Source organism: Carassius auratus, chromosome 45 (genome assembly GCF_003368295.1).
Source record: "Carassius auratus strain Wakin chromosome 45, ASM336829v1, whole genome shotgun sequence".
NCBI classification, from domain to species: Eukaryota; Metazoa; Chordata; class Actinopteri; order Cypriniformes; family Cyprinidae; genus Carassius; species Carassius auratus.
The window spans coordinates 13,681,114-13,703,918 of record NC_039287.1 but is presented as its reverse complement, the minus strand read 5'-3'; the positions used below and the strand labels follow the sequence as shown (position 1 = coordinate 13,703,918).

The 22,805-nt window shown below is 39.2% G+C and overlaps 2 protein-coding genes across 2 annotated transcripts in view; both read right to left on the bottom strand.

The window, feature by feature from the left end:
- Window positions 1-22,805, bottom strand: part of LOC113063326 (nesprin-2-like) — a 603,140-nt gene that overhangs the window by 311,047 nt on the left and 269,288 nt on the right. The window lies entirely within an intron of this gene.
- The window catches only part of LOC113063332 (CD209 antigen-like protein C), an 89,611-nt gene that overhangs the window by 10,622 nt on the left and 56,184 nt on the right, over window positions 1-22,805 (bottom strand). Inside the window, exon 2 of the mRNA XM_026233653.1 lies at window positions 368-535. Within this exon, the coding sequence (XP_026089438.1) occupies window positions 368-535 (168 nt within the window). The remainder of the gene's footprint in view (window positions 1-367; window positions 536-22,805) is intronic.

The window sequence follows — 22,805 nt, the reverse complement described above, 5'->3', positions numbered from 1 at the left end:
TTGTGTTTTGTAAGTAAATGCAGAGGAACAGTTCACTCAAAAATGGTTTCCTGATTATTTACTCATCCAAGTTTCACTGTATATGATTTTCTTTTTTCAGCCGATGATACATTTTTGGTTTTGGAGGAAAACGTGAACAGGTCTCAAAATAAACCTTTTCTAAAGGTCAAAAATCCATATTTAGGAAGCTTTAAAGTAATCCACATGACACTGGTTGACAAATAAGTGTCTTCTCTAGCAAAACGGTCAGTCACTTTCAGGAAAAAAATAAAGCATTAACCAACATCAACAAATGGAGCATGTCAGATCATACTGGAGGACCTGGAAGAGAGTGAATAATCAGAAAATGTCCTTTAATCTCAGTTACCTGTGTGTCGAGGTGTTCGGGGTTCTTCTGTGTTGAAGTCTTCTGTGTGTCGAGGTGTTTGGGGTTCTTCTGTGTTGAAGTCTTCTGTGTGTCGAGGTGTTCGGGGTTCTTCTGTGTTGAAGTCTTCTGTGTGTCGAGGTGTTCGGGGATCTTCTGTGTTGAAGTCTTCTGTCTCTTTCTTATGTTTCATGTCTCTTACAGCCTCTGCACTGACGTACATATCAACAATCCTTTCTGTTCGGTCTTCTGAGTCCATTATTGAACCTCTATACATGCTATCATTCACACTTCCAGACATTTATGGTGCGGTTCAAATGTTTACAGTCATATATATATGACTGGATTCTTGTGGCGTTGAATCTGTGATATCTGTTCTGACTTTACCTCGTAAGATGTCCACATATTCTTATACATCATCCATGTTGTTTCTTCTTCTCTGAGTTTTACCCTTTTCTATATTTTCCTTTCCACATTCAGTAAACTAACACTAGTTTCTCTCTCTGTAGTGGACTGTGTTGTGTTCCTCATCTGTTTGTGTGACCAGTATTTATGCAGAAAGGAAGTGTTTTTTGGAAATCAGGGGTTCTCAAGTTTTTTCAAAAGCTTAGAGTGAGATCACATGCAGTTTGGGGAGGACCCCTAATGGAGCCCCGCCAGTGGCGGACTGGGACAGTAAATCAGGCCGGGAATTTGACTCCACCCCAGGCCTCCTCTGTTGCTGCAGTCACCACCACACAATTCATGTGTCCACCAGACTGATAAACTCTTTGGCTCTTTCAGTTGTTTGAATTGGGTAATACTTAAAAAAAAAAATCAAAATCCTTAGACTGTGGAAAGGCAAAATAATCAAATTAAGGATCAAGAAGTATCAAGGCATTCACTGTCTCCATCATCTTTCCCTGAATCCCCCTCTCTCTCACTCTGCACATTGAGTTTCTCTGCAATATCAAATAAGAACTTTCAATAGTCTATATTAATTATGCAGCCATCAATTGTATGTCCCAATGATCACAGTCCTATACTGATAACCTAATAAATCATAAAAGCACATATTTTTCTGAGAGTATAGCCAGCATGTTTAGTTTTGCTTATAGCTTAAACTTTAGCTGAAGGTTCCTCCTCTGACTCAAAAGCTGAACTGTCCACCCTCTCTTGTTCAACAGCAGGAGCACTAACAGCACTAGTGCTACTGTTGCTTCCTTCGTCACCTTCAAAATAAATAAGCATTGTACACTAGGCTATATATTGTAGGCTAGAAATAGAAAATCAGTTTCTGGTCAATATTGGCACTAAAAAAATACCAAAATCTTCATATGTAAAACAGTGTGCTAGTTTGTCATTAAGATGCTCTTTTAAAACATCTATCATTATATACATTTGTAATATATATTTTTTAAATATATTTTATCTATTGTAAGTCGCTTTGAATGAAAGCTTCTGTATGCCAAATGATTATTTAAATATTAGGGTGGAACAGTTCAACTTTTTCACAGTTCAGTTTGTTTCACGGTTTTAGAGTCACGGTTTCAGTATAGTTGTATATGCTATGTTTATGGAAAAACTATAATTTAAAAAAATATATATTATCATATTATTAATAATATTCTAACTACAAGCAACATCACAAATAAATACAATAGAGTAAAGATACAAATAAAATAAACTGACTTTCAGGTTTTTTACGTCCGGAGACGAAGTGTTCATTGATTTGTATTTTAATGTGTTTCTGTGTTTTTCATGATTTCTCCTCCAACTGCCTGGCAGGTAGTTTTTTGCTTCCAGCTGTACCTGCTTACCAATCAAGAGAGAGTCCGAATAAAAGCAGAGCTCCAGCTACCAGAGAAGAGAGAACGTTCCCCAAGAGCTTTCTCCAGAGCGTTGCCTGTGTTCTGCCCAGCCTGTTGTCTCCGTTGGTGGTTGTTGAGCTGCTTAGTGTTCTGCTTTGGGTATTGTAGTAGTTTTCTTTCTTTCTTTCTTTATTGTGAAATTCGTTCATACTTTTCATTATTTTAGTTAGTTTTTAGCTGCTGTTATCAACATCTCTTTTAGCGGCTACTTTGTTTGACTATTTGTGTTTTGTTATTTTTGATTTGGAAGCTGTAGGGAGGTGGATGCCATTTCTGTTTAACCCGGTTTTCTCCTGTTTTGGGATAGGAAGGGAGCTAGGGTATAAACCTGTATTTGTTTTCTTTTTCTTTGTTAGTATAGTTACAGGTCATTAATTCCAGCTAGCTTGTTTTGTTTGTTTTGGCCTTATCCTCTCCTGAAGTTAATGAGTCTTACGGCCAAAGTGTGAGACTTGAGAACCCTGTCAAATACTTCAAGTATTCGTGTAAAAAGGAACTTCAACTCACTGCAGAAGGACACTGAAAATAAATGAGAAAATAAAACTATGAGGATTGTGTTGATGTAAATGAGGTTCAAGGTGATGTTGTAAAGTTTCAGAAAATGTTCAGGTTGTTGCTGGTACATCAAAAGTCCAGGCAGCTGATCAGGTTTTTCAGTCTGGTTCTCAGGAGAGCATCTGGAGATTTTGTTCTGAGATGCTCAGCGTGTTTTGTGGTCGTTCTCGTGGAGTTTTTTTTTTTTTTTATAGGTGTCAGAAAACATGAATCCTCTTGAATCGCTACAAGAGTCACCGCAGACAGACCGAATCTCTCTGTTTGCTGGCAGTGTGAGGGATATTTCATGTGTTTGTGTTCATGTGTGCAGCATCACGGACTGCTTTAACTGATCAGCAGATCTTCATCCATGAAACGTTTTACCTGACAAACTTTGATTTATTCTTCTGAAATGATAATTTCCCTGTATACAAACATGCTTGAAACCAGTGTTTTTGACCTCTGATGATATTTCATATTGAATGGCAGTTTCAATAGATAAATGTTTATGATTCAAATTTGAACAAAAAAACTACACATGAGTAAATAATCAATACATGTGTATTTGTGTCACAGTTATGCAGAGGGCTTCAACCAGCTTCATTTATAACTGGTTTACTTTCATATATTGTGAGTAAGAAAAGCATGAACAGACATTCACATCCAGTTGAGTTTAATCTCAGTTTCCATCATAGAGCTGATGAATCAGGTGTGTTAACGAACTAATGGAGACATTAGGAAAAATAATGAGATAACACTGAATGAGATTTGACAGGTGCATAAATGTTGATCTGTTCCACACAAATTGTTTCAAGTTTCTTTATTTGTCACACACATATTACATACATGTAATGAAATCATTTAACTTTATTTCATTTTAATGTAACTTCCTTTTACAGTGCATGTACTTCCCTGGTACATATCTTGTACCTACAGGAAATGAGTGGTAACACAAGGTACTTACCTGAAATGTATGAAGCCGCTTCACTGCTTGCTCCATAGACTCTGGAGTCTAAGGGTATTTTTGGGGCCTGGAGAAGTTTTGTCATGCCCTGATATTTGTGCTTTTTTCCAGTTTCTTATAAATATCTAAATGGGTAAAGTCTAACATCACTGTAATCAGCACAAACTGGGCTATAATAATATGTGAAATGCATGCATGTACATGATTGTAATTTTGAGAAAATAAAATGTTATGCATGGTTAGTGAAAAACACTAGTGGTTTAAAAAATGTTAAATCACTTGAATAAGGCCATAAAACACATACATAACATTGGTTCCCGGGACTGTTGAGAACTGGAGATTGTAGCCTAGAATTTTTCTTTCTGAATGATGTGAAAATCATCTTGTTTACTCACTCACAGAAAACAATATATTGATTTAAATTTTCTAAGACACTTTTTGTTGGTAAAAGTAATATGGGCGTAGGCGTCAACTATCATGAATATCATTGTGATTTACACCAGAGAAGACAAAGGCTTGCATAATGAGCTGCATAATGAGCCTCTCATTCAACTGTGCCACTGTGAGGGAGGAGTTACAAGAAAGAATGTGAGAACAAAATAAAAGTATATAATTTTATGTTTGTAGTTTATTAAGAATATATTTAATTATCCCACAACATAATTTAATATCCACTTGGGGGAGCAGTTAAACAGTTTATTAGGAACAATCAAAGCTTACTTTCAAACATATTTTTTTGAAGTCTAACTAGTAAAATGTTTACACGTTATGTGAAAACTAGTACAAATAAATAAAAAGAGACTTACTCATGTTTATGATCTCTGCTGAATAAAGTGCTTCATTCTTTTTTCTGAGGAAATCCAAATCCTCAACCACATCACATCTTTTGAGGGTGAATTATGTCTTATTCCTCTTATCGCGAAGCAAACAGTAAAATAAAATAAAAACTTGAAGAACAGTCTGGCTGCTTTTTCTTCTGTGTGGGCGTATTCAAGCCGCACGCTTCTGTTTGAATCTGTTTTCATATGGATTACTTTATCTCAGAATATTTGTGTTCGGCAGCACTTGTTAAGTTTAAAAGTAGACATGTCAGGCTTTCCATAGATATCTCTCTCATGTCTCTTCGTTGAGTATTCACGGAGTTACAGTTCATTTTAATGACGTGTTTGTACAAGACGATCAGCGCAGACAAAGGCTGCAGACAGCGCACCTTGTTTGTTATCTTTATTTTATAAGTGCACAAAGGTTTTTTGTTATTATGTATGTATCCCAAAAAAGTAGACCCTTTACAGATTCGATTGAAGTATTGCTCTTATCTGTACGATTAAAACTGAGAGTGTAATTTAAGTTCTTTTCGGGGTTATCAGGAGAAAATGACTCAAAACGCATATATGCGTTAATCGACTCGAAAGGGTTAAAAGCGTACATTTTGAGGTTGAAATCAGCTAGTTTGTCGGAGATTCTAGAACGCAGTAGGGGCGTTTCATTGTCTGTCTGTATTTCCATACTGGATAAGCCGGCTTTTGTTTGTTTTGTTATTGCCCCCACCCTCCGAGGGAAGCGTGGCTACTTAGTATGCAGCGCTCTGGCCGGCTGTAGCTGATATCAAAATTCAATGAAGATGAACGCAGACGAGCTGAACCGTGGCCGTTACACCGAAAATGTTTTGAAGTACTTGAAGACAAGCCGGATGCTTATAAACAAGTGCTCACTGATTCTGAAGACGTCACTTCCTGTTTGTTGTTGACGGCTGAACTGCGTTTGAGCTCCGTCACTATATTCTTTTCATTGACTATTTTTAACTTAAAAATCTATTTTATACACCATCGTTTCCGTTTATATAACGCGTGAATATATCCTCTATTGTATTCTACAACAAAAACAATTAGAGCGACTCGCTATCACTAGATTTATTTTGATCTCCCGGGTCCGCTATTAGCTTTTAGCCAGTTAGCATCAGCAAGCGTGGTTGCTGCTAACTGAGCTTACATTGCTAATACTCTATTCACACACATTACAACTGCTGTACTCACTGTTACTTGCTTTAATGGCGGATGAATGTCTCCACTCTGTGCAGCTCGAGCTCGAGGCCGTGGGGAAGCAGATTCGCGACCTGGAACGGAGGCAGGCCGAGCTGAGAGAGCGGAGAGCCGCGCTGGAATCATCCCGGGCTGACGCTCACAAGTCCGGGGTAAGTATACAGCGTGCTGTTAACAGTCCCACCACGTCTACTCCGTGTGTTTCTCTGCGCAGGCCCGGTGCACCCAGGACGCGATCTTCCCAGATGTCCTTCACTGCGACGCCGGGACACCACGGACCCTGGGTGCATCCACAGCGGAGGATGCGAGCCGGGTCCCGGGCGACGACATCTCCCCCTCCTGCCTTCGAGATCTCCATCCAGAACCGCTTCGCTCCCCTCCGCGAGACAGGACGCGACGCTGTGATCATCGGAGACTCCATCGTCCGACACGTAAGTGCTACGTTAGCCGAAGGTAAAGTGCACACTCATTGTTTGCCTGGTGCTCGTGTTCTCGATGTTTCTGCGCAGATACCCACGATCCTGAAGGACGACGAGAGCCCGAGAGCGGTCGTGCTTCACGCCGGGGTTAACGACACCACGCTGCGGCAGACGGAGACGCTGAAGAGGGACTTCAGGAGCCTGATCGAGACGGTTCGCAGCACGACGCCCGCGGCGACGATCGTCGTGTCAGGACCACTGCCCACGTATCGACGAGGACACGAAAGGTTCAGTAGACTTTTTGCTTTAAATGAATGGTTGTTGTCATGGTGTAAAGAACAGAAACTGCTATTTGTTAATAACTGGAATCTTTTCTGGGAGCGTCCTAGACTGTTTCGCGCTGATGGATTACACCCCAGTCGAGTCGGAGCGGAGCTTCTCTCTGACAACATCTCCAGGACACTTCGCTCCATGTGACTAGTAAGTCAATTCTCAAATAACCATTATGATGAGTTTTGTTCCACCCGCTTAAATGATAAAAGTACTTGTGCTGTAAAACCTATTAAGACTGTGTCTGTTCCCAGAATAGTGAGGTCAAAATATAAATATAAATATAATGTAGGATCTAGAAAAAATCTTATCGTAATTAAACCAGAAAAATGTAAAGTAAATGAACAAAAACAATTTTTAAAGTTTGGGCTCATAAATATTAGATCACTCACACCAAAAGCAGTTATTGTAAATGAAATGATCACAGATAATAGTTTTGATTTACTCTGCTTGACTGAAACCTGGCTAAAACCAAATGATTATTTTGGTCTAAATGAGTCTACTCCACCAAACTACTGTTATAAGCATGAGCCCCGTCAGACTGGTCGTGGCGGGGGTGTTGCAACAATATATAGTGATATTCTCAATGTTACCCAGAAAACAGGATACAGGTTTAACTCTTTTGAAATACTAATGCTAAATGTTACTCTGTCAGACATGCAAAAGAAATCTAATGTATCTCTTGCTCTGGCTACTGTGTATAGACCACCAGGGCCGTATACAGAATTCCTAAAAGAATTTGCAGATTTCCTCTCAGACCTTCTAGTTACAGTTGATAAGGCGCTAATCATGGGAGATTTTAATATTCACGTTGATAATACAAATGATACATTAGGACTTGCGTTTACTGACCTAATAAACTCCTTTGGAGTCAAGCAAAATGTCACTGGGCCCACTCATCGTTTTAATCATACACTAGATTTAATTATATCGCATGGCATCGATCTTACTGCTATAGATATTGTACCTCAAAGTGATGATATTACAGACCATTTCCTCGTATCGTGCATGCTGCGTATAACTGATATTAACTATATGTCGCAGCGATACCGTCTGGGCAGAACTATTGTTCCAGCCACCAAAGACAGATTCGCAAATAACCTGCCTGATCTATCTCAACTGCTATTTGTACCCAAAAATACACATGAATTAGACAAAATTACTGACAACATGGGCACTATTTTCTCTAATACATTAGAAGCTGTTGCCCCAATCAAATTGAAAAAAGTTAGAGAAAAACGTACTGTACCATGGTATAACAGTAATACTCACTCTCTCAAGAAAGTAACTCGTAGTCTTGAACGCAAATGGAGAAAAACTAACTTAGAAGTTTTTAGAATTGCATGGAAAAACAGTATGTCCAGCTATAGACAGGCTCTAAAAACTGCTAGGGCAGAGCATATACACAAACTCATTGAAAATAACCAAAACAATCCAAGGTTTTTATTTAACACAGTGGCTAAGTTAACAAATTACCAGATGCCACCTGATTCAAATATTCCACCAACGTTAAATAGTAATGACTTTATGAATTTCTTCACTGATAAAATAGATAACATTAGAAATACAATAGCGAATGTAGATTCTACAGCATCTAACACTTCAGTTTCATCCATCGCACCCAAACATAAACTGCAGTGCTTTACAACCATACGACAGGAGGAGCTAAATAAACTTATCACTGTATCTAAACCAACAACATGTTTATTAGATCCTGTACCCACTAAATTACTGAAAGAGCTGTTACATGTAGCCGAAGAACCGCTTCTCAATATCATAAACTCGTCGTTATCTTTAGGACACGTCCCAAAACCATTCAAGCTGGCGGTTATCAAGCCTCTTATTAAGAAACCAAAACTAGATCCTAGTGTACTGGCAAATTATAGGCCTATTTCAAATCTTCCATTTATGTCTAAAATTTTAGAAAAAGTTGTGTCTGCTCAATTGAGCACCTTCCTGCATAAAAATGATCTGTATGAAGAATTTCAGTCAGGTTTTAGGCCCCACCATAGCACAGAAACTGCACTTATAAAAATTACAAATGACCTGCTCCTTGCGTCAGACCAAGGCTGCATCTCATTTCTAGTCTTACTTGATCTTAGTGCTGCGTTCGACACCATAGATCATGACATACTCATAGATCGATTACAAAACTATACAGGTATTCAAGGGCAGGCTCTAAGATGGTTTAGATCCTACCTGTCCGATCGCTACCATTTTGTTTACTTAAATGGGGAGTCATCTCATTTATCATCAGTAAAATATGGAGTGCCACAAGGATCCGTCCTAGGTCCCCTTCTATTTTCAATATACATGTTGCCCCTTGGTAATATTATTAGAAAATACGGAATTAGCTTCCACTGTTATGCTGATGATACTCAGCTATATATATCAATGAGACCAGATGAAACTTCCCAATTATCTAAGCTAACAGATTGTGTTAAAAATGTAAAAGATTGGATGACAAAGAATTTTCTCCAATTAAATTCGGATAAGACGGAGATATTAATTATTGGACCAAAAAACACTACACAGAATCTTGTAGATTACAATCTGCAACTAGACGGATGTACTGTAACTTCCTCTACAGTCAGAAATCTGGGTGTTATATTAGACAGCAATTTGTCTTTTGAAAATCATATTTCCAATGTTACAAAAATTGCATTCTTCCATCTTAGAAACATTGCCAAGCTACGAAACATGTTATCTGTTTCTGATGCAGAAAAGCTAGTTCATGCATTCATGACCTCTAGACTGGACTATTGTAATGCACTTCTAGGTGGTTGTCCTGCTTCGTCAATAAACAAGCTACAGGTCGTCCAAAATGCAGCAGCGAGAGTCCTTACGAGGTCAAGAAAATATGATCATATTACCCCAATTTTACAGTCTCTGCACTGGCTACCTATTAAGTTCCGCATCAGTTACAAATTATCATTACTTACCTATAAGGCCCTAAATGGTTTAGCTCCAGCGTACCTAACTAGCCTTCTACCACGTTACAACCCATCACGCACCCTAAGGTCACAAAACGCTGGACTTTTGGTAGTTCCTAGGATAGCAAAGTCCACTAAAGGAGGTAGAGCCTTCTCACATTTGGCTCCCAAACTCTGGAATAGCCTTCCTGATAATGTTCGGGGTTCAGACACACTCTCTTTGTTTAAATCTAGATTAAAAACACATCTCTTTCGCCAAGCATTCGAATAATGTATCTTTTTAATTGTGAGTGTAGTTGCATCTGATCAAAGGTGCATTTTTATTCATTAGCTTGGGTTAAACTAATTTTACTTTGTTGGATCAGCAGCTATGCTAATGATGTCTGTATTTTGTTTCTATGTTTTGCCACGGGATTCACATCCCGTGGTAACTAGGATTTACACAAGCTCCAGTCTGGATCCAGAACACCTGAGAAGAGATGATGCTGACCCTCAGAGGACCTCAGATGATGCTAACCCTGAATGAACAAACAGAACTAACAATTATTCCTAAATGTGTGACTTAATCATATAATAACTTAATTAATAATATTGATAGTTCATCGTCTAGCTGACTACGTCTTGTATTATTATTATTTTTTAGTTTTTCTAAAATCCTGTCAAATGTGCACAAACTACTAGCTACTACTAAATATTGTAGAAACATAATTTTCTGTAAAGTTGCTTTGTAACGATTTGTTTTGTAAAAAGCGCTATACAAATAAACTTGAATTGAATTGAATTGAAGACGATCTGAGCGACGATGAAAGCGGCATAATAAGACTGTATAAAATCCCTAATCTACAACTGAGCAAAGATGACGACGAGGAAGAATCTATTGGACTGGCGTCAGACGAGTTGGACCGTAAGATATCAGAGGCTATATCGATAGTAACATTTGATGGGGATAAAGACAGAGAAATGGGGAAAATCCGTAACATTTAGAGGCAAACAGACGCACAGTGCAAACTTCGGATCTGCAAGGATACTTTTCTGTTTCTTATGGGGTGAGTTTCCATAAACATCAACGTTTGTCGTTTTGTGTTCATTCTAAGAACACGTACACGTTATCTCATGTTAAGTCCATGTTTAGACCTTCCCATATCTACCTATTGATTAGCTAGCTCATCGGTTATCACAGAATCCTGTTAAAAAAGTCAATTCACCAAGTTTTATGTAGAAAACCAGCAAATAACAAATAAAATTAGCATCAATATGTACTTTTTGTTTGCATTAACATTAAAATAATATTAAAAATGATGGCCACATTTTAAAGATTAAAGATTTTTTATAAAAAGATAAAACACATGTATTTCAGCCTCTAAATCATTTTTATAAAAGTCAAAAAAGATAAATTACTGACATTTACAATGCACATTATCCTTTATTATTAATAGTATGCGGTCCGATTTTTCCCATTGTGTCTGTCGTTGCTATGCAGGGTGTATTGCTTATCTAAATGAGATGTAAATGAGCCCCATCGTCACTTGCAGCAGTGAGAACTGCAAAATCTTCAGAGGCTATTTTCTGCTTTTTGAGCTTTTTTGAGTGCCTACCTTCAAATGACCACAACTTCTCCAAATATTATCAGATTTCCAAGTGTTACACATCGTTGGAAAGCTTGGAGACTACACTTTCAGAATATGTGAATAACTCAAAATGCCCCAGAACCGACTTGTGTCCCTACTTTCCGTGATTGGTCACATATATGCTTGACCCAAAGAATGAAAGCTGTGTCATACACTTGGAAAATGTTGAGCTTTATTATGCTCACGGACACTAGGGGTTTGACAATACTCTTAACTCACAAGGGGAGACAATTCAGATACTTGGTTCACTAGAACGAGACATGCTTTAAGAAATTTTAAAATGAAAACGCTGCTGTTTAAAGTGGACACAGAATGTTCTAGGCAACATTAAATGTTTAGTTATAGCTAACTAACGGTCTGAAGTTACCTAGCAACAGTGTATGTTAATGTTAGCTCATCAACAGGTGTAGACCATAGATTGTAAAAAAAAAAAAAAAAAAAGTAGACACACATTTTGATTACCCTGACCTGAGCTAATTTACTTAATCAACCAACTCACATCATTAAAGTCATCTGTTGCTGGCGTTTCATGACTGACTGCGATACCGGCTGCTCAGTAGAACTTTCAGTGCGACACTATGAGTGTGCACGAGACGTCCCTGCCTGTACGCGGTCGTGCTGTACGCACTGTGCCTTCATAACAACTAGGTTAGATTATTGTAATGCCTTGTTCTCTGGCCTTCCAGCTAAATCGTTGAGCAAGCTTCAGTATGTACAAAATTCTGCCGCTCGTGTGCTCACTTGTACTTGTCCTCGTGAACACATTACACCGGTTCTTTCACAATTACACTGGCTTCCCGTAAATGCGAGAATTGATTTTAAAATTCTTATTTTAACATACAAGGCACTTCATGGGACTGCACCTGAGTATCTTTGTGATCTCATCAGTCCTTATATTCCATCACGCTCTCTTCGCTCTACTAACTCTCTTTCACTTCACCAGCCATCATGTAAGCTAAAGACCATGGGGGAAAGAGCCTTTTCATATAAAGCCCCTAAGCTATGGAATGTACTTCCTCTGCACGTCAGAAATGCACCCACGTTGGGTGATTTTAAAAAGTTGATTAAGTCACATTTATTCAAGACTGTCTTTCTCTAATGAATTGTTGTATTGCTTTTGGTGTTTTGTTTTATTTTATTTATTACTTTATTACTGTAGCGCTTTGGGTTTAAGAAAAGCGCATTACAAATAAAATGTATTATTATTAATCAATCGTTCTTTCTAACTATCTTCTTTCGAACTTCTATCTATCTATCTATCTATCTATCTATCTCTAAGTAACCTATATTTCTAACTAATCTATCATTCTTTCTTTTTAACTAATCTATCTATCATTCTTTCAAACGAACCTATCATTCTTTCGAACTAATCTATCTATCATTCTTTTGAACTAATCTATATTGTGACGAGTGGGGCGGGGCCGAGAGATGTGGTAACGAGGAGTGAGGCCAGGTGTAGTGATTGGAGATGAGCTACACCTGCGACCCACCACTGGTCTCGAGTCCCACGTAGGAGATGGAAGGATATAAAACTGGAGCGACGACCGTGAAGGAAGAGAGAGGACCAAGGGCCTCATTTATAAACGTAGTGTACGCACAAAAGGAGGCGTACGCCACTCTCTACGCAATAATTGATATTTATAAAAAGCAAACTTCGCGGGAAAATGTGCGTTCCTTCACGCAAGCTCTGACCCAGGCGTACGCACAAAAACGGGTGAAATGAGAAATGGCGACACCGTCGGCAGATGGAAGAAAAAACGTGAAAGTGAAAATGACAATACTGCCTCTCATAAATAACATGAAGACTTCACAAAGCAAGTCTTACAATTAACAGCCTACACGAACACCCGTTTGATCGATCAGCAGTGAAACAAACAAAAAAAATCAAACGAAAATTACAACAGAAATTCAAATGAACACATATTTGCAAAAGTAAAAGTGAAGAAATATGTTCTGCAATATTGGCATGTTGTGCAATTCATCCTCATAAATAATATAGTTAACAGAACGAAATAATGTACAAAACTGATATTCTCGTCTGGCGGAGCAGATATAGTTGAAATTAGATAGACAGATAGATAGATAATTAAGGAGATATATAGATAGATAGATGTATTAACTGTCCACTGGGAAAAGTTGTTTTCATAGTAAAACATTTCTTCATAAGCTACGGAATTATGGTATTCATGCATATGCCTTTAGTTTGTTTTATTTTTGATAAAACAATGTATGGCGTATGTCTCAACCATTCAGAAAGCAACAAGAAATTACATTTGCGCTGAACAATTTCCCATTTCCACGTCGATTATTACCGACATCTGTATCTTGTCAGATGCAATTAAATGGATGGAAATAAAATGCCCCATCACAATGCGTAATGACGCACAATGGCTGATCTTGCGCTCTTAGAAGATGTGGAAAATGGAAGAATTCGGAGTGAACGCATCTTTAGACAGCAAGAAGACTTGCTGGCAAACAAGGACGAGTGGCTTATGAGCCGGTTCCGACTTCCTCGAGCCATCCTGTTGGACCTCTGCGGGCTTTTGGGCCCGGCGTTACAGAGGAGCACTCGGAGGAACCACGCCGTGCCAGTCCCACTTCAAGTCCTAACAACAATAGGATTCCTGGCGACTGGCACTTTTCAGGTCAAGAATATCTCAGCCGACCCTTAGCCGGGTAATGCCAGACGTGTTAAAAGGCATAATAGCTTCGTCCCATGATTCAATAAAGTTTCCATACACGGCGGGTGAACAGGCAAACAAGAAAGCTTCAATGTCTTAACCCTTTCACTATCCTTGCAGGGGACAGTGGATTTCCCCTCAAACAGTGGCTGCTTACGCCTTTCCTCAACCCACAGAGTGCAGAGGAAAGGCACTACAACAAGTGCCACAGCAGAGCTCGCGCTATAGTGGAGCGCACCATCGGCCTGTTTAAGGGCAGATGGCGCTGCCTCGACTGCACTGGAGGGAGGTTATTGTACACGCCTGAAAAGGTGTGCCAAATCGTGCTGGCATGTGCTGTGCTACACAATGTGGCACAGCTTAAAAACGTACCTCTACCCCCTGGTGCCGATTGCTGTGTTGGCCCCGACCCTGAACCCCATCCCCACGCATTTGAGCCAAATGCTGCTGCTGTGCACCAGCGTTTGGAAGTGATGCGTCGCTTGTAAAGAACAACAAAAGGTGTGGAAAACATTATTTATTCAAGAATTCCCTCATCGTGCAGTTTATTTTAGTCAGGGCAGTCTTGATTTCACCCAACTCTTTGGCCACCTCTCTGATTGAACTAATGACTTCCCTCTGCATTTCAAGGACTGCATCGGTGAGGACACGTCCACTGCTGGAGGGTTGAGAGCCGCGTGCCGTGGAGACGCTGGGTCCAGACGGCTGCTCAGCTGCAGCATCGTAACCACTGGCCCCGCTGGAACACCCAGCAACTGAAATAAAATTGTTCTATATTAATAAACTGTAATTGTGTAGCCTGCATACATGTGACTTGACTGCATTCATTTTACTTATTTCTCTTACCTGTGTCACCCGTTGCATCTGGCACGTCAGTGTCCCCCTCCGCCTCAGTCACCACTCCACTTAAAAGGGATTCCCCAATAATTGCCGCCAGTCTCTCATCAAGAGGGGTCAGCTCCGGTGTCCCCTTTCCCCCACCCGTGGCAGACACACTCTGGCGATGGAGCGCAAGACGTTTTTTTGCCTCGACTTTGATGTCCGACCATTTCTTTTTTATTTCGGGCACGGTCCGAGGTTGAGGCTACAGCATTTACGGCGTCTGCCACCGTTTGCCACTCAAGTGCCTTTTTGGCATTAGTAATGCCCACACTGTGCCCTCCAAACAACATTTTTCTCCTCTTTTCCACCTCGCCAACGATAACTTCTACTTCACATTGAGTGAAGTTAAGTTTTTTTGATTTTCTCTCTGTGTTTGCCATGATTTCGCAATCAATGAATATTAACTTGTGGGCATTTCACAGACTATTTATGGGCAACTATGGGCGTGTCATGAAGCTGCAAAAGCTGCGCTACATTTAGAATTGATTGTGATTTACTAAGGGAAAAATCCATAGGATGTGCGTGCGCACGGTTTTATAAATCCGAATATTTCTGTGCGTACGTGTCACAGGTCGGAGCGGACCACAGGTGTTGCAAGTCACGCCCCTTCCTAGTTACCACCTCGAGGAGGTCTCAAAGCAACCCTAATGACCAGACAGACCAAGCGTAAGTAATATTAAAACAACTTTATTTAAATTAATTAAAATAATTCAGGGAGGGGGAGGTAAATCTTAAAATTATCGTCTCTGTTCAGCAGGAGGAGAAAGGGGCCGGAGAGGACTATGCGGCGAGGGTTAGTATGTCCCTTTGGGCTTTTGTTGACTCGTGGCGCCCTTCTTTTCTCCTGAAGGCAGAGTGAAACACACAATGAGTAATCGATCCGGTGAGAGTGGCTACCTGTTACTTGGGTCCATACGACTGGCTGATAAACGACTTGTTCCTCCGATCTCTTCGTACGGGGTGCTCGGGCGGCGCCTCCCCTTCTGCACACTCCGAGGTGAGCGCCAACCCGCGACACAGAACTCCAATGGCACAGCAAGAGAGAGGTCACTCAAACTGCGGGGGACAACACAGGTAGGTACTTCACAGGCAACTGGGGCTCTATTCTCCCTTTAGTGATTCGTAGCAATGGACAAAGGTAAGTATTCCACAGGCAACTGGGGCTCTATTCTCACTTTAGTGATTCGTAGCAATGGACAAAGGTAAGTATTCCACAGGTAACTGGGGCTCTATTCTCCTAGAATACTTCTCCTGGGCGGTGGGCTTACGGTGAAATACTGCGATACAGTAAGTAGATGAACTGTCAGACCTGGAGTAGTAAGTCGTCGTAGCGCAGGCCTCCACAGGGATTTCCTGTGCGTCGGGGAAAGTTAAACACTGTCGCACCGGCCCGAACGCTTCCCTCTCCTCTCTTCTATTTGCAGTTTAAGGGATCTGGACCGGGGTGAACCTTTGAAGAGGCTCCACAACAGGTAAAGTAAATCCACACAGCTAATTTGCAACAGTAAAACTTCCTCCTTGCATATAGGTATAATTTTTGGCTTTTACTCACACCAGTCTTGCTTACGTGTATTCTTCACCACCGCTTCCACAGAGCCAGGGTATTCTGAAAGGGTCTAGACAGGACGTTACATTTGGGTCTCCATGCAGGGGTCGCAAAATGGCATTTAGATGAAAATGGCGCTTCACCAGCCTCAACGGTCACTGGTCTCCCCCACGACTCATCCAGTCTAGGGTGGCTACTGACAACACAACCACAGCATAACACTGCAAGATTTCAAGTGTACACACTCACAGCAAAGACAAGGACTCACCCACTGCACTCCACACACTCTACGTGAAATAGGGTCAGAACCACGGTTTACTAGGACTTATTCCTGGGGTTTCGTTGGGCGTTGTTGATAGATGAAGGGCCGGAGGAATAACGTTGCCGTCACGACTGCTTGCGGCTTCCTGTACTCGTACTTCCCGGCTCACCCAAAACTCTGCTCCGTAATGGGGCCGCTGGCCTATTTACCAGATGCTCACAACATACGCTGGATAATGCACTCTCCCCAATGATGTACAATGCACTGTCCAAAAGTACTCACAAATGAACGATAACCCTCTTCCTTGGTCTCCTTCTTCTTCTAGCTGTCCAATCCTCTTCACACCATCGGTTTTCCGTTGCTGGAGATCACCCTTGACGTTACTTCCGGTGAGTACTTCCTATGACTGTGACTCCAACACATCAGTAGTTTATATACAGATGGTCTCTTCAAACATCAATAAATGTTGTATACTCAGCCCAGTTACTAGTGTCCTTGTCTCCTTCTTCACCCCGTGAAGTTCCTCTGCCTTCACCAATGCTGACTCTGCCCAAACCTCTACACTGCCCGCCGGATCGGCCTGAAACGATTCAACTCCAACTGCTGTTTGAAATTCGGAGACTCTTTTTATACCCTTCCAGTTCTCTCCGTTATCCAATCCACGATCGCCGCGTTTATTTTCCTCACCTGTGCCTCGTACAGCCCAATTTGCCTCCCGGAGTTTCCCGGAAGTTCCGGTGTTTGTAATATACGGGCCGGGCGGAAACCATCTTCGGGCGGAACCAACCTTCGCCACTTTTGGTTCCGCCCCCAAAAAGTCACAGTGTGACATCCGCACGTCCTATGTTTCATCCGTACGCCACTTCTGACGCAAATCCTACGCAAAGTTTTATAAATGAGGCCCCTGGCCTGGGTTTTTAGTTGTGTTTGCTTTTTATTTATGTGCACCAGTCGTCCATGAGGGGCTGGTGCGCTGTTTTATGTTTATTTGGAATTATTAAAGTTTCATTTTGATTGTGCGCCGGTTCCCGCCTCCTTCTTGCAGATGATTAGGAAGTTGAATTCATTACATATATAATTCTTTCTAACTAATCTATCTGTCATTCTTTCTAACGAATATATCTTTCTTTCTTTCAACTAATCTATCAATCTAACTTTAAACTATAAACTTCTAACTTCTTTAAACTTCTTCAAAATTTCTGGTCAGGCTTTCTCAAGCCAACTTAGTTTATCTCGAACTTTTTTTTCTAGTTTAAACTTCGATCGTAAAATTATGCAAAACAAATTCAAACTAACGTAGTCTTAATGTGATAGGCTACATTTTGTGTACAAAAACTACTAACTGGTTTTCAACCAATCAGAAACAAGCAGTTGAATACGCCCATCTCAATTTGAAAAATACGAATATAAAACCCACTATTTTCAAATACAGCTTTAGCTGCGCTCAAGACCTCCCACGGATAGAAGTAAGCAGAAGTAAAATAAAACTTCTTCAGAAATTTCAAGAAAATGGAAAAGAAGACAGACGTCAGCGAGAATGAGAGTGGGGTACTTTCATGGAGTCTCTCCGATAAAAACCTCCAGAAAAAATATGCATTGTTTCAATGTTACTGTCCAAACAGCAAGACCGGAATACCACCAAGCCGTATTTTTCACTCCAGAAAAATACAACAGCATTGTTACAGCTCAATAGAACAAGACTCCCGTCAAACTGAACAATGCAAGAAAAACAATTGGTGAGTACAACTTAATTGGAAAAATATATATTATAGGCCTATAGGGCTGCTTTATTTATATATTGTTTTTATCAGTGTGATATTGTATTCTATAAACTATTACACATTTATACAAAATAGTACAAATGTAATTGTTTAACTAAATATAGTCATACACAAGTTATAAGAAATGCGTATTTTTTAAAGCTATAACAATTTCCTTAAAACCACTTCAGCACTCGTCAAAATAATGAAAAGTTATCATTCCCACTTTTTTTGTCTTGCTTGTTAAACATTAAATAGACTTTAAACAAATGTAGAAGCACAAGAGTACACTATGGGCCTAATAGCAGACTCCGCACATAAAAAAGGTGCGCACGCTCACAGAGTGGGCAGATACAGCACGTACTCCGATATCTTTCGCGCATCCGTCTGCTTGTCTAGGGATAGTCAGTTATGTTTTAAATTAACATGGAGAGTTGAAAAAGAAATCGGATGCATCATTCGGTCTTAAGTGAATAAGAAATAAAATCCGAAAAATTATTCATTAAATGAATTCCTAAAGATTGGTATTGACTTCGAGACTTAGTGTTTTGCTTAGACTTTAGTCCTCTTTTCATTTTTTTTTCAACACATTTTGCCTATAGCCAATTATTTATTTAGGATTAGGCTATACTTCAAATCTAGCCTATATTTCACACTGCTATTAAACCACAGATAAATAAATAAAGTGGACTAGGCTACCTGTTTTCTTATCGTTTCCATATGAACTGAAGTATCTACATATTCGGCATTTCAGGTTTCAAAGATGATTATGACATACAGTGCACGAGAGAAACATCTATAGACGTCACAACTGGAGTCGACTTCACATACAGACCACCTCAGGACACACAGCTAAACGTAGCTGAAATAATAAACATGACAAATCACCAATCGGTAAGTATATTGACATACACAAAGTGCTTTACAAAACTACGGTAAAAGAAAATACCAACAGAACACATAAAATAAGTAAAAGTAAGCTATTAGCTTTGCCAAATGTTAAAATATTTTTAAAATATTTACAACTTTATTCCCCAAGTCAAAAGATGTTTGAAACATTTAAATAAAAAAATTTAAACAATAAATAAAAAGTTAAAACATTAGCTTTGCTTAAATCATGTTATGTAAATCATTTTATGTAAAAAAATAAATATATTTTATTAACCATTTAATCTTCTTTACAGATCTTGAAACTCCTAGCAACAGTTTGCAACATTGATGGGGCAAGCACCATGGTCACCGTTCGGGACTCCGAAAGTGAAGTCAAGTCCTGCCAAATAGGAGACCAAACGGGGACAATTCAACTCTCCTTGTGGGATGGTCAAATTGACCTTGTACAATTGGGTAAAACGTACATGTTCACAAATTTGTCAACCAGATAATTTAATGGCAAAACCACATTGACAACCACCCGGAACACCATAATGCACAGCAGCACAACGATCACATTGGCCAACACATCAAACACAAACGATTTTGAAACTCTAACAAACACACTAACACAAACAGTTGAAGACAGCACAATCACGATTAAAAAACTGTGTCCCAAGTGTCACAGTACACAGCAGTCAATCAACATTAAAGAGAATTTCCACAGGTGCACCACATTACAAAGTGTAATGAAGCACTGATCTTTAAAATGGGAGAGGATGAGCTGTCACTAGCCATCCCAAATTCTGTCCTGACAAAGTTTAATCACAAAGAAAGACAAGACCTTTCTTGATGCACAGGACATAGAGGAGTATCTTCTCACTTGTGGGCCTGTGAGTGTTAATTACACAAATGATAAACAGATAGTGGAAATCAAGAAAGCAGTTTGTGAAACTGAACTCACCTCAGAAGAGACACCTGAGCTTGAGCAAGAGCTTTGCTCAATAACAGAAGCAGTCTCATTTCCTTCGACATCCATAAAAACAAACCCAGGAGAAAAAAGGCCTGCTGCACCTGAAACCATAGATCCGAAACAAACACGACCCCTTGACTAACCATGACATATCATATCATGACATAACCTATCCCTTTAAGCTTTACACAACATACACAAAAACAAAAAGTCTAATTCATGATCATGTTTTTATTTGTCTTTCATAAGTACAATTAGAATAGGTTTCTTATGTTATTGAAAACTCTAAAAGCTTTTTTTGGAATTGTTAAACTTCACATTTATTGATACTGTAAAAAAAATCTTATTTTCCATGTTCATATACAAACGTTTGTTCAGTCACTGTAATTGTTAAACTTTCATTTCATGTTCATATACAAACTTTTGTTCAGTGATTTATAGTATATTGTTGTAACTTATTTAAAGATTTTTTCTATTTCCAATTTTACCCTGAAATAAAACAATATTTAATTCAATTTCTAAAACTGTGTAAAACTCCTTACAATCATACATGTGTTCTTCAAGGTTCAAAAAGGGTCTTTTTCTGAAGAACACGGGGTTCAACAGCAATATTCAATGTAGGCCTAACTATTTAACCTTAGATCAATCCTTAACTGTTTACTACATTTAGTAAATAAAATCAGCTCACAAATTTGACTAAAAGACAAATATTTTATTTACCATTTTGCATTATAGTGTTAAATTCTTTATGTCCATGAGGTTACTTTCACATGAAAAAAAATGAACATCCAGACAATATGTGCAATATAACTCAGGCCATTAACATAACAAAGGACAAGAAATTCAAGACACAGATTGGGTAATTATTCTAAACAACACAACAGATAAGAAATACACAATGATCTGTACACAACAACTCTGTAAAGTTGTACTTATAACATGCAGTAGACATCACGATAGACCTGATCTATCCACATCCCAAACGGTAAATGCTGGTAAGGATCAAGTTATAATGAAACGATAATTACAGACAGCTGATCTTAATTTATGCTCTACAGTTTAAAAGAGCGCTGTGTGCGTGCTTTCGTATGCTTGTGCACTTCAACTTGTTTTGACGATATATTTCAAGACCAAATGTCCTCACTTATATTGTTACAAACTGAAAACCGCCTAATTAACACATTCATCAGTAGGCTTATATAAAATATAGTGCTCATGTTTGTGATAAATTTAGGATAAAATCTTGGGTAAGAAATATCATTCCCTGATATAAAATAAATGGAAATCTATTAATATTCTCACTAAACTCGCCAGGGTCAACGTACAATGCATGCACAAGACGTGAATTTAGTCATCAGAAAAGTATCCTTGTTAGATGAATGTGTAAATATGTGCTGTGTGCTGGCGATAGATTTACAAAGCACTAAAGGCTATATATGTCTGTGTGCAGGGCTGCACTGGTAATCTGTCATGCCGGGCAAATGCCCGGTGGCCCGACGTGCTATTTTTTTTAACGGCCCATAAAACTCATACATCGGCGGCCCATTTGTTTTGTTTTGTTTATTTGACAGCGCTGGGTTATTGCCGGTGTAATGCATTGGTCAAACGAAAGTAAGCGTTTTTTTTCCCCACTGACAGACCGGCCCATGAAACGCGTAGATCAGCGGCCCATTGCTTATTTTCTTGATTGACACTGGGCTGGTCCAATCACATCTTAAACACCTCCCCCTTTGGTCTTTGAGTGAGCGTGCAGTGTCAAACTGTGTACGTATCTGTCAAAATAATCTGAGAACGCAAGAAATGTGCAGAGAAATAGCGTGAAAAATAGATACAGGCCTTTCAAGCAGACGCTGTAAAATGTGTCAAAATATGTTTTCTGCAGCAGCAGGACCTTCATCAGAAGGAGAGGTTTAATGAGACGCGTTTTTATCCATGTTTTCCACCAAAATAAAAGCTTGATGCAGTGTCCGTCGAAATAAAAGATCATGTGCTTATCTCTTTCAAGTTTAGAAAATAGTACAAAACTAATTAAGAAAGTTTTCTTTATTTTTCACTGCATTTGTTTAACAATATGGCTAATAGACTACTATCATCAGATTAATATTATAACTATTATTATGTAGTTGTGTAATATAGACAGAGACTGTTACTAAAAGAGGATTGTTTTTTTCTTTGTTTAATTAGCACAATTAATATGGGTTGGATTAATATGGATTATATGGGTTAATATGCATGCCCCCAAATCCCCCTACATCCCTCTAGAGGGACAGAGGTCCACCCACCACAGTTTTACCAAAGATCCTGTGGGAAACACTGTTAATGCTATGCCAATGCAGCTTATAGCTTTTATTTTTGGATGCATCACTGTGGAGTATAGTTCGATTGTATTAATAAATTACAATTTTGTATTTATTTCATCTGTTAAAGGTGCAGTGTGTGATTTCTAGCGGCATCTAGTGGTGAGATTTGCGAATTGCAACCGGTCAATGGCTTCGAATGAGAATCTATGGTGGCCGACGTAGGATCGGAAGATGTCGCCGTCTGAGTCAGCAGAGAGTAAAGCAATGAGGTTTCTCTATATATTACATTTTATATTAAATTATATTTACTTAATTATTCAGTAAAACCACATGTTATTGCGATTGCTATTTTTAATTGTTTATCATTGTGTTAGTCTTTTATTCACTGACTTTATCATAGCTTGTTTCCATGCTAGTTAGTATAAGATAAGAGCTAGGTAAGGTGAATAAATAGCTAACGTTACGATGTC